Genomic DNA, 13,807 nt, shown 5'->3' on the forward strand with positions numbered 1-13,807 from the left:
TCTCTCCAATTGCTGCATGTGCTTGGAAAGGTACATACCAAAAGGGGCATTGTACTCAATTATTGGCCTGATAAGGGAAGAGTACAGGGAGGTTATAACTTTTTTTTTCTGGAGGCAATGCCCTTACTTAGGGGATGACCATTATAGAATGCCCTTCTTACCACTGTGGAGACAAAGTGATCAAGGGTAACGTTGGTGTGTGCCCAGGTCTCTCACCGCTGAGTGCGTACTTATGGTGTTGCTACTGATGTGGTAGTTAGCAGAAACATTGATCTTACCGAAAGGGATGATAATACATTTTTTGCATCGAGTTTAAGGCCATGACTTTGGCACCAATCATTTGTTTGTGCAAGACCCTCTTGTAGGATGTTGACATCATTTGGAGATTCTAAGACCGCTCCTAGTTTTCAGTCATCAGCAAATTTTTTCAGCCACAGACCTTTAGTTTTTGCTTGCACTTTGGAGAAATAGATTCCAAACAGTAGAGGACCCAGGACTTGTTACAGGTCTGCTGTTGGAAGTAGATTCCCCTATTTTGACTATATGTGTTCTATCAGTGAACCAGTTAGTGACCCATCTAATGATATAATGGTTGACACCTAGCTGGGTGAGTTTGTCAATGATGCCTGAGTGGGGGACAGTGGCAAAATCTTTTGCTAAGTCTAGGTAGGCTGTATGCACAAATTTCCCCTTGTCCAGGGCCTTGGTGACTGTCTTAAAGAAGTCCACCAGGTTTAACAGGCATGATCTCCCTTTGACAAATCCAAACTGAGCAGGGTCAAGTGTTTGGAGATTACCTGTATCTTTATTGATAAGGTCCATGACAATTTGCTCCATGGTCTTGCAGATACGGATAGTCAGGCTAATAGGTCTATAGTTCCCAGGGTCAGTGGAAGCACCACCTTTGTGCAAGGGAATAACGATGGCCGTTTTCCATTCAGCTGGGATGAAGCTGGTGCTTAGACTATGATTGAAAAGAATTCTGTACACATTCTGCATGTATTTTCACAATATTCCTTTATTTCTATGTAATTTTGCTCCTTCTCTTTTCTAAAGACCCTTCTTCAAGCTTGTTTATCTCTTTTATAATATTCAGTACTTGAAATGCATTTGGCTTAGACTTTGATTTCCATTTTCTAGTAATTGATTTTTGGCAGTCAACAGAATTAAATTTAATAAGGCCTTACTATGTCTAGGCAATTCAGATCCTGTGTCTCATCTCAAAAGAATAATTTCCTTAGTTACAGACATTTGCTCAAATAAATTTCTGACAGAGATCCCTGTAGGGAATTTAAAAAATCTCAACAACGATCTGGAACACACCAGCTTTATTGACAATAGGTGAACGCTCTATTCCTACACAGGCTGAACTGTTTACTTTGCATTCACCTGTGGCAAGCGGGTCTAACCAAACGAATGCAGGAAATGCACGGGCTGAACCACGAGGATGTGACCTGCTGGAATGGTTGAGAACGCAGGAGTTTTGTTTTTCTGAAAGCAATGGTGGGTCAGACAACAGACCTACTTTGCAAAAACAACTTTTCAACTTTGCGTCTGTGTGTAAGAAATTCAGAGCACTTCAGTTGGACAACGCATTCCTCAGTAAATCTTTGGCACTTAAGCAAGTGCCTAAAGGGTTGAGATTGTGGAAGTTACCGTTTGGTATAGATCAAAAATCCAGCGCATTTGGTGAACTGGTCGAGCTGGTTTGGCGCTTTTAGACATTGTTATTAGAAACTATCATAGCAAGCTGGCAGTATTGGAAAAATAAATTAATGCTTTACATTCTAACATTGTGAATGATCTGTATTTCCACAATATACCCCCCAATACCAAAAACTACTTAAAAATGTTGAGGATTTTGTCAAAAATAATGTTAACATTAAATGTAAGAAGTTGGCAAGAGATCAAGCTGACTACAAAAACAAACGTGTGTACCCCATGAAAGACTCTAGGTCTACTCACTCAAATGACAATGTTATTAGTCACGAACAAAGTGACAACTATGAGGAGGGTTATTTTTTGGACAATGACAATTCTAATGGTGACCATTTTTTGGAACAACCGCCCCCCTCTGAGGAGATCGGAGAGGTTAAAGAACCAGAGGCAGGGCGAGTCTTAGAACCAATACAATGGTCACAACCAGCGCAGGAACTATCACAACCACAAAAAGTACCAGAGGCAAGCCAACAACAGATATTAGATGACTTCAATTGTTCAGGCCTATGTTTTGGGACTGATGGTTTTGACTTTGGTACAATAGATAACTCAAGAGAATTTTGGTTTTGCAAATTCATCTAGACATTCTGATGATATGAGTGGTGAAGTCATTGTGCACAATGGTTTCACCATTTACAGTTTTAGTAGTTTGACTATTAATGAAGCACATTTCAAACTAAGTAAAGGGACTACATTTGTCCCAGTTTTTAAACTTGACATAGCTGATGTTCTTATTAGTTTGAAGCTTTACACCCGGCAACTTAATCTTAGGATGTTTTTTTCTGAACATGTCAACACTAATACTAACGATTGTATGGGAACCTTAAAAAGAAAAAGTACGTTTATTCCCCCAAATCACATGGAAGTTCATATTTTTGAAAGGATGTGTGAAAAAGAATTTAGAGAAATTATTCAAAATAACAACTCTAATTTTACACAGCATGACAATCTCAGTCATGAGGAAAGACTAACTCTTTGTAATTTAGCAAAAAACAGGGATGTCAGGATTATGAAGCCCGACAGGGGGGGGCAGTCATTATGGGTCACATAGACTATGTATCTAGGATGCACGAGATTCTGAATGACACAAACACATACCATAGAGTTTCAAAAAATGAAATAAATAGAGCCTACACTGGTGTTGATTTATACTTAATGGATGCTTTATACCAAGGTGTCTTAGATGAGAATGAAGTAAAATTTTTGACAGTCCCCCATCCAATTACACCAGTCATTTTTGTGATTCCCAAAATCCACAAAAATGTCAACAACCCACCTTTTAGACCTATTGTGGTGGCCAGGGGTTCTAAGACTGAACCTTTGGCGGCATTTGTGGATTTTGGGTCCCAATGTGTTGTCAATGGAATTGAGCATATTCTGAAGGATTCATGGCACTGTTTGGAATGCTTAAGACATACCAACAGTGCCACTCAATATTCCTCTCTCACCATTGATGTGGTGAATTTATTTACAGTTATTCCCCATGATGAGGGATTAAATTGGTTCAGAGAATCCTTGCTCACATGTGATAGGATAGATAGAAAAAAATTGACCAACTGGTGGAACTAATGGAATTGGTTCTTAGGAACAACTATTTAACCTTTGAAGGTGAATTGTTTCACCAGATTGCTGGTGTTGCCATGGGTGTCAAATGTGCCCCTGTCTATGCAAATCTGGTCTTGTTGCATTGGGAAAGATCCCATATTTTTTGCACTAACTTTATGCAAAATATTCTGATGTACAATAGGTTCCTTGACGATGCTCTTAATTTGTAGAAAGGCAATGAGGAGGAGGTCAAAACATTTGTAGAGTACTTAAATCATACCACTACCTTCCTGAAATTCACCTACACATGGCACCAGACCGAAATAGATTATCTTGATATTCATCTCAAGATCACTGATAAGGGGCTACAAAGTAACATACATAGGAAAAAAAAGACATTCCAACTCCCTACTTCAGTTCAATAGTTGCCACCCTCACCATCAGAGAAAAAGCATTATTAAGGGTCAAATGGTGAGGTTATCAAGACTGGCTAGTGATGAGAAGATTTTCTTGGATGAGATGTACACTTTAGTAGGGATGTTGTTAGACAGAGGTTATCCCCTAAAATTGGTTTTAAATACAAAACGTGAAGTGCTTTCCAAAAGGTCCACATCTTTTTCTCCTATTTTAACATCAGGTATTAAAACTGTGGGTACTACCACATGGGATAATTCTGACGTACTTGTTTTAAAATACAACCCTTTGTGTACCCCCCTTATTGAAACAACTAAAAAATTGTGGAAAGTTTGTTTCAATGAATACACCAAGACTAAGTTGGGGGCTCAACCTACGGTGGTATTCAGTAGGGGGAAAAACATTAAAAACATCCTGGAGGACAAGAAAAATAGATGGTACAAGTCTTTGATGGTCAAATGTGGGTCATGTAAATTTTGTCACTACATTAATGATGGGCCATACATGGCAATACATGGGCATGATTATGATTTATCATGCCCAGGGAGATGTAGTTGTAATACTACGATGTTGGTCTATGTTGCCACGTGTGTCAGTTGCCATGCTTTCTATGTCAGAAAAACTGTCCGAAAGCTAAAGGACAGGATTGAACATCTTAGGGCCATTAGAAGGAAAGATGGGCACAATGCCCTATTCAAACATAGTGTTGGTTGTCCCAATTTTAAAAAATGCATTTTCTTTGTTATTGATCGGGTGGAACTGAACTGTAGGGGTGGCGATGACAGACTTCTTGTTGAAAGCAAAGAAGCAAGGTGGCAATTGAGGTTAAACACCACGGGACCACCAGGACTTAATGAAGATATTTCCCTCATGCCCATGTTAAAGCAGAGATCTAATAACATTATTTAGCACATTTACTATACTGGGAACAATGTTTAATGTGTATCCGGAACAGGTACACTATGGGGACATAATAGTGTTTTGATATTGTTTCAAACTTCAAAAGTTAAAAGCAAATGTTTTTTCAGCTTGGGTATGTTTATTAGCATCGCCTGCTGCTATGTTCTTTTTATACACATGTTTTTTATATATCAATGTTTTTAATTCATGGAATACATTTTTATAGTACTTTTAATATGTTCACTTAAACTTTTCAATCAATTTTGTTGTTTGTGGAACTTAGTGGATATGTTTAAATTTGGCTAGGTATTATACACATTGTTAAATGGATTCTTTGATTTGTTTTAGATGAAATGATTTGTACTAAGCACTTTTTTAAGGGCAGTTCACCTAATGTTATTTTATGGCTGATGATTGGCTTATCAATTAACTAATTAAGTGTTTGTAGAAAAAAAAAATTTACTATTTATTCTGTTGTAGTTAGAGGTTTCTTTGACTCTGATGAAGCCAATTACTGGTGAAAGCGTTTAGTCGAAGGAACATTTTGTTGTCAATAAAGCTGGTGTGTTCCAGGTCGTTGTTGGGATTATTTCTTTATTTTCCAAGTTTTTTGTTCCTGCTGGGAATCTGTTTTTGCTGAATTTTAAAAATCTGCCATCTCATTATACTCTCCAAACTATGTTCTCAGTTACCTCTTTCTTCAAAATCACACCTCTAACATTTGCTATCTGCCTGAGAAAAAAATTCTTTGAAGTCTGCTTGGGGTATAACAATAGCTATGCAAACACTTTCAAGCAAAGATCCTATACTTTCTGGACTTTGCTACATACTTGGGAGCCATACATATGCCTTCCCATTGTTCTTATGTTAATTGCTTTTCCATTCTTAATTGCTTTTCCATTCTTTCTTCCCAATCTTTCCTAACCTACTCTGAGTCTTTTAGTTATCATAAAATATTTATACGCCCTACTAGTTATCCATTTTTTAGCAGCAACTTCTGTTCTAGATTCAACAAAAAAACTCTACGCAAAGATCCTATACTTTCTGGACTTTGCTACATACTTGGGAGCCATACATATGTCTTCCCATTGTTCTCATGTTAATTGCTTATCCAGTCTCTCTTCCCAACTTTTCCTAACCTACTCTGAGTCTTTCAGTTATTGTAAAATATTTATATGCCCTACTAGTTATCTATTTTTTAGCAGCAACTTCTATTCTAGATTCAACAAAACAAAAACTCTGCCAGAGCAGGTCTTTCACTTTGCCTATACTCTGATATCAATCCCTGGTAGGGACAGCAGTCTCTAGCCTACAGTCCAAACGTTTTCTTAGCCTCAACCCAATATATTACTTTTCTCCTTCTCTACGTATTTGCTCCCAATACCCTGGTTCCTCTGCCAGCTTTTCCGGTAAATTTCAGTCCCCTCTTGCCTATTTTCTGCACCTCTACTTGCAGTCATTTCTACTGGCAAAATCTCCTTGTGACCTCAAAAAAATTGGCTCTCAGGAAAGGATGCCATCAGTCTTCCTATACTAAGTCCCATACAGACTCTAGAGGGCAGATCTATGCCTTGTTTTCCATGCCCTCATATATCGCATTATCAGAGTCCTCCTTTTTCTCTGTGTGTCAAACAGCACAGCCAACATAAAACAAGAGATCTTAATCTATATCAGAGAATAAACAAAACTAAATGGAGAGAGGGGTTCATCACCCAGTGCTTCCCCTTGCTCTGGAATCGATGTCTCTTGCATATCAAGCAGTGTGATTCTCTGCCTTCAAATATAACTAAGAAAATTTGATGGGTACCATAAAATACACGCTGGGACTTGCATACCTTGCCATCCTTGAAAAGGCTGGCAGAGCCTGGGATGGTTACTAGCAAGGCACAAATGGTCTCTGAACTATTAGCCTTCTACTTCCTATGGTATCATCAATTCATATAGCAAATAAATGTCTGAAGTGAATATGAAGAAGCCCATTTATTATGATTCTTTTTTTTTTTTTTTTTTTTTTCATTTATTATGATTCTGCAATAGTCCTCACAGCAAGAACTGAAATAGTAGACATTTCCAAGAATTGTATACAGTGCATCTCCCTGGGCTCAATTTCCATTTTTGTCACTGCTTATGTTATACTTGCATTATCTTAACTGTGTTGCTAATTCCTGTATTCTCACAGATATATCTGAAAACATGCCAAAAGGTTTAGTTCACCAGTACAAATGCAGTGAACAAATGTAACAAGATATACAATTTGTATTTAGAACGTCACCAATAGGAAAGTCATACCACCTCGTAATGCTTTTGAGGAGAAGCCAGCAGCACGCACAGCTGTCATTGGTCGAGCAGCTCCCTCCTGAAAAAATAAAATTCATTAACTGATTATTACTTTACTCTTCAAAACAACCTAGTTGGTAAATATTCATATTTTTCCTGCTTTTTGTTAGTCCAAAGAAATCAGAGCATCTCCATACAAGTGGCAATTCATACTTTCAAAATAGCTGCAATTTATGTAGTAAAATAAAGGGATAGACTATAGCTCAATCAAGGTCAGTTTGGTAAACATCAAGGATATCAGCCTCACACTCTATAAGTAAAGAGAAATCAATTGAACTATGTTTCTATCAACAGGAAACCCAGTCTGCCTGATAAGCAACTAAGACTGAAGGAATGTTGTTTATAACGAAGTGAGTGTATGCCTGGAACAATGCTCATATTATTACAATGTACAGCTACCAACCGAAACAGAATGAATGATGTTCAGCATTCTATGTGCTCTCATTCACTAAAATGGTTGGTTTTGAACCTGGTATTGTTAGAAAAACAAACACCAGGATGGAGGATGTGTAACCATGAAGAACAGCTGTGTGTGTAGAGAAGGGATGCAGAGGAGTTAAAAGTTGCATCCATTTTTAGAAACTTAGTGTTTTAAATGTCATTACATTTGGGTGTTCATCCAAGTTCTCTGTGGCACTGCATACCTAAACTTTTGTAATGAGAAGTATTAATTAAAACTACTCCATGCAGTAAAATTTTGATATGCAAATACCCACCACACCTGTAGATCTTTGTGAAGGACCTCTGAAGTAGATTCAACCAATAGTCCCTCCTTCTGTTGCTCTGGATAAAGCGACAGAAATCTAAATTTTCACTTATTGAAGAGATCCCAGCCCAATACTCAAAGAGGCATCTGGTTTAAATGGTGCATGCAACACCAGGGCACTCCGATATTTCCCAAATCAAACCTGCAGGCATTTCTAAAAACTCAAAATTTCTTTTTTAGCTCCCTCACACCACCATGCAGCCTATGGCAGTACTCACTAGCTTCAACTAATTGCCATACTCTTAGATCCCCCAATAGTTTCTTACCAGGTGTGCCGAACATATGCCTTCATGAGGAGGGCCTTATCAGACTCTTACAGAAGAAAACATTATGGTACCCTTTCTATTAACCTCAGGGAGCAAGGGATCTAAATGGGTGTTGCAATTATGGAGTCAGGAACTTTCATGAATGTAGTGGGTAGGTCAGAATCCCTAGTAAGGGTAGCAGCTTCTGCAATCATGACAAACCCACCAGTCCTGACAGGATGAAGTGAAAGACTTTTGGTCTCCAACAGAGGCTACACAGTTATCATTCCTTGAGTCTTCTCCATGGGACAGGAGAGATGGTTACCAGCTGCTTCAATCTACTGTCTCTGGCTAGCCCTACCAGCAGCCAATGTTCATTCCTAAACATGGGTGTCAGCAGCACAGATAGACACCCTGCCTTTGTGTCATCGGTCTGGTTTTGAAAGTCAATAAAATTTCAGTAAAAAACCTGCTATAGCATAAACCTTCTTGCTAAATTATTCTATTTTTAGCTTTGTAAAGAAGTGCAAATTCCCGGATATATGGCCACTCACCAAAGCATACAAAAAGGGGAAGGTAAAAATGAATAATTTCAGACATTCATCTCAAATATATAAAAGTTATGTACATCATAATAAAAGAGGTGAATGAGTGGACCCATCCTCATCAACTAGTAATACTGTACCACTGACTTGCAGTTAGCTTAGCATCTAAAACATTTCCAAAGGCTACTAGCCACTCCCTTTTTTCCAATAACGCTGCACAAGCCTGTATGCTCTGCAGATCTCAGGAATGCTGTTTGAAAGTAGAGCACTACACATACAGAAAAACAACAACTAACCCTCCAGGTAATGTTGACCATGAAGCTAGGGGAAAGAGGGTGTGTATGCTGACTTAGAGTGGACCTACACAGCCAGATTGTGCAGTTGTGCAATAATTTACCATGATAATAGATGTCAAACCGAATCACTGTTGCAGTATTCACTACCTATGGGAAGCATCCTGCCAAGGATACTGTACATCCATCCAGAGTATCAAAGCTTGGGCATCTTCCCCTTGCACAGTTTCTATGATGTATGCCTAAAGTGCAAAAATGCATAAGAGACATACGGGTGCAAAAATCCTTATGACTTCCTTGTCCCAGACCAAAATAGTACAAGAAAATGAGGCAATCAAAGAAAATAATGTAAAAGTGGATCCCACCTCAGGCAAAGAAGGAAAACAAGTATAAAAAACTGGGGGGAAAGACGGAGAGAAGTCATACTGCAACAGTGATTCAATCAGAAATCTAATGTTAATGTAAGTTCTGACACAACTGTACTATGTCCTTCATTAATCGCTGGTGCAGGATTTGCAACATATGAGAAGATTCTCAAAGCTTATTCGCAGGAATGGGAGGGGTGAAGCAAAGGAACTGGAGTTCAGAAATCCAAGAAGGATAGATCTGGCAAAACCAGTCCTACATCTAAAAATGCTTTAATCTTATAATGCTTAGGAAAAATGTGGACAGGTGACCAGGTTGCTTCTTTCTAAAAGAGATCTAGATTCCAGACCTTTGAAGAAATCCCTTGAGGATGCAACTACTCTGGTGGAATAGGCTTTAATCAGACTTGAAAGCGATTCCCATGGAAGGAATAACAAAAAGAAATAGCCAGGGGAAGTCTACTTAGAAATGGTTTGTCTGGAGACTGAACTACCCAGCTCTTTATCCTGAAAGGAACCAAAAGGCTCTTCAGTTTTTCATACAGACTTGTTTTGTCAAAATATCATCTAGGTTGTCTATGGATATCTGAAGAATGTAAAATTTGTTTCCCTTTGTTTTGAGGATTCAGAAACAAAAAAGAAGGCAAGTTTATTGACTGGTTAAGGGGAAATTTCATTAACCACTTTAGGTATGAAAGAGGTGTTAGTCTCAAGGAACACAATGTCCCTATCAAAAAATGAGGAAAGGTGGAGATGCCATATTTTCCTTTTTACCTTCACAGGAGGCAAACAGCTGCTCAACTGTTCCTAAAGGTTGATCTTTACCTAGATAGTATCTGAGCTGCCTATGTACACCCAGAGTGTGAAGAATGCTCTCGCTTGTTCTTTGGTACAGGAAAGAAAACTAGGATCTGAATAGTCTAGCTTAAAGTAAACTCTGGGACAATTTTAGGCATAAGTGTACGATTTGTTCTCAAAGAAGTCCTGTCCTTGTGAAAAAATGAGGTAAGGTTACTCACCGTAAAGGCTTGTAACTCTGACAAACTCCTAGCAGATGTCAGAGAAGTAAGCAAAACAGGCTTTCATGTTAGCAGCCTCAAATTAGCCAGATGAGCTGGTACAAATGGAGACACGTTTGTGCTTAAAAAACTTGCTCTAAGATCCCAAGGAGTGGCTACCCTGCACTCCCTGATGTGGAGTGCAAACTCCCTTCACATCCATTTGAATTTATATATAATATATACAAACTCAGACAGTGCCGTACCTTAGAGAAACAGAATATTCTTGGAAATGGCTATCTTGGACTGGTATATGCAAGTAAGACATCCTCTGGGGTAACTTGTGATTGCCCCCTTGGTCAGGTGAAAAAGAAGGGAGAACAAGTGTTTTCTGGGCTAGAAGGGGGTGAATAAAAGAATCCTGCAGTTGTCCTCCTTGATTTTTAGAAGGACCTTGGGAATCAGAGAAAAAGGAGGATATATGTACAGGAATTTCCCTTTCCATGACAAAGATATGGCATCCACCTTCCATTCCCAAAGGCATGGAATCCTAGAGCAGAACAGTCTGAGCTGTCTGTTCAGAGTGGAGGCAAAAAAAATCTACTTGAGGAACACCTTTCTGCTGGACAATATGTAGGAAGACCTCTCTATCTAGCATAAGGGTTTGTCCTGTATCTTCACAATGAATCCGTCACCGTAGTCATCCCAAAAGAAATGTAAACTGCTTGAAGAAAGAGGTTGTATTGAAGTGCAATCTCCCAAGCAATCATGGCTAGACTGCATAGTTTGCAAGATTTTATCTCTCCCTGCTTGTTGATGTACAACATTACCGTGGGTATTGTCTGTTTGGTTTCAGAGGGTTCCTAGTGTTCAAAGATGGTAAAGAAATCTGACGACCAGGATTACAGAGCTTTCATTTCTTTAATGCTGATGTAAACTTTTCTTGTTCTGCCCTGACTAAATAACCTATACTTTTATATTCATATAACAAGTTCCCCATGCCAGATCTAAAGCATTGCCTGGCAAGAAGCAGGATTTAGAAATAACACTCCCTAACTGGGAGAAATCTGTCTGATCCACCACAGAAATTCCTTCTTAATGAAGGGCAAGAAAGGAACAGGAAAATGCTATGGGTGGCATTGCTGTGCTCAAACAGACTTGAGAAACCTTTTGCCAGATTCCACATTTGGACATCTCAGTGTGGTATCATCTGAACTGTAGAAGCCATGTACCCCTATGGTTCTCAATATTTCTCTTGCTGAGATTAAGTTTATAGAAAGAAGAGACTGGAGGAAGGCAATAAGAACCTGAATTTTGTCTTGGGGAGCAATGCCTTCAATGAAATAATGCTTAAGCAGTAACCCAGAAAGAAAAGAGATCCTGAGATAGAAGAATAGCATTTTTGTGATTTATTATGAAACCCAAGCTCAGAGAAACATCCATAGTTTTGTCTCAATTTACCCAAAGAAGGAGGTTGTCCATGTGAGGGTAGATATGGATACCCCAAAGGCTCCAAAAAGCAATGGCTGGGGCTAAGCATTTTTAAATACTCTTGGGACTGTAGAAAGACCAAAGTGCAAAGCAAAAATCTGAAAGTGAGAATGCAAGGTGCATAATCTTAAGAATTTCCAGGGGTCTGAATGAACAGGAATGTGCAGGTACGCATCCTTGAGATCCAAGGTAATAAAAAAAAAAAAAAAAACAGGAGGAAGAATCATTGGGAGCAAAGCTTGAAGGACAGCATTCTGAACTTTATGAGTCTCATGTAGGTGTCAAAACTGATAAATCCAGAATTTGTCTTTTCTTGGGACTAAGAAACGTCCTGAATAAAAACTCTTTTGTGTGCAAATGGAGGGGTGGGTATTGCTCCATGGTACCCTGAAGAAGTACCTCTTTTAAGATGAGGGGAATTAGGTGCTCTTGGCTTGGGTATACTTGCAGGATACCTAAACATGTAGGTGGATCCAGTCAAGTGCATTTATATCCCTTCTAAATGATGTTAAGTACCCATTTGTCTGAGTTTATTACTTCCAAAGTAGAGAGAGAAACAGGCAACTTGTATGAAAAAGGAAGGAGGGGGAAGACCAAGGGAGGGAAGGAGGAGGATAGGGGAGAGGCATATATTCACAAATTAAGACAATCTGTCTGAAAAGGAACCTTTAGGTCCTTTACAATCTGATTTGGGCTTGTTCTGAAATTTCCTCTCACCTGTAAGATTTTTAAAGAGATCAGAAGCAGCAGGAACAAAAAGGGTTTCTATTTTTAATGGAGCATCCAATAATCTATTCTTTACATCCTCAGACAAGGACTGAAGCCTAAGCAAACAGTATCTTAAAACTGAACCTGTTGCTGCAGCTCTGGAAGATGCATCAGCTGCATCTCAGTAGTTGCATTTAACAGAGTGCTACCTGGGAAGCACAGTTAAGAAGTGAAGAGAAAGAAACTTTAGAGTTTGAATCAGGCAAGTCTGTTAACAGCTTGGTCATGTCTCCCACAGTAGCCAAAAATATATCTGGGCATGCAGGTTTGAAAGTTTGTAGTCCTAAAGGCAAGTGTAGTAGAGGTGTACACTTTTCCTCATAACAATCTACAGCCCTACTCTCTTTATCACTGGAAAGGTCAATCGTGAAAAGGAGCAACCCGGTTGGTTTATCAGATTCCAATGAAATTACTTCAGGATCTGAAGAAGGATTTTTTTTTATAAAGGAAAGTACAGTTGTGTAAGCAAACTTATCATAACAGTAGATGTTCTGACAGATCACTACTGGATTAGCCCAAAATTATATGGGTCTTATCACCTGCATACAGCCAGCTTAACAAAGCTTTGGGCACCTACCATACTCTCCCAACTGTCAGGAGATGATGCAGACCTCCTAAAAAGGACAGTTGGAGCGCAAAAAATTCTCAGAGCATTTTTTGTCTATAAGGGAAGCAACAGCCTGTGGTGCAGCGGTTAGCATGGTCGTCTCACAGCAAGAGAGTTCTCTAGTTCGATTCTCAGCTGGAGCGCCTTCCTTGGGGAATCTGCATAGCCTCCCTATGTTTGAATGAGTTTTAAAGACATGCAGTAGGTGTGTGTGTGCCTTCTGTGAGGTGCTGGGCTGGCAACTTGACACTGTAAAAACTCCACTGCCAATTAATCTGTGAACCGGTGTTCCACTGTGGTGACTCCTAACAGGAGAAACTGAAAGACGAAGGGAAGCAACAGCCCTAAGCATTGCGCTAGGAAACAATAACAGAATAACTATATATCAAAACAGTAGTGGTAAAATCCACACCCTGTCAACAATAGAAAAATGTATAAAAATAGTATCGAAGGGAGGGGCAGCTACTGCAACAGTGATCTACGTTTTGAACTTAGTACAATTGTTCAAGCAGATGCTCTAACAAATCCTGTTTCAGTAGCCAAAGCTATATAGGTAGATTACCATAGCTTAGGAAAAAAGGGAAGAGGCCCACAAACTAAGACTACAGGAGCTCCAGGAGAAATGATTTTAGTAAAGCCTGCTCTGGACCTGGAAAAGGAGGACAGTTTGTAGTGCTTTGTCAATGTTATGTGACAAATACAACAAAAAGACAAGAGCATGATACAATAACCACAAAACCACTGCTTAGAAACTGGTTTTCCTTTCTTTTTACCTTAACAGGAGACAAAAAGCTGTTCAAATTTCCATAAAGGT

At 39.0% G+C, this 13,807-nt stretch overlaps 1 protein-coding gene across 1 annotated transcript in view; it reads right to left on the reverse strand.

Moving 5' to 3' along the window:
- Positions 1-13,807, reverse strand: part of IFT88 (intraflagellar transport 88) — a 1,839,004-nt gene that overhangs the window by 1,520,455 nt on the left and 304,742 nt on the right. The window contains exon 6 of the mRNA XM_044073191.1: positions 6,871-6,934. Within this exon, the coding sequence (XP_043929126.1) occupies positions 6,871-6,934 (64 nt within the window). The remainder of the gene's footprint in view (positions 1-6,870; positions 6,935-13,807) is intronic.

The sequence above is a fragment of the Protopterus annectens genome, chromosome 5.part1 (assembly GCF_019279795.1).
Source record: "Protopterus annectens isolate FY-2018-M chromosome 5.part1, PAN1.0, whole genome shotgun sequence".
In the NCBI taxonomy this organism is placed as follows: domain Eukaryota; kingdom Metazoa; phylum Chordata; order Ceratodontiformes; family Protopteridae; genus Protopterus; species Protopterus annectens.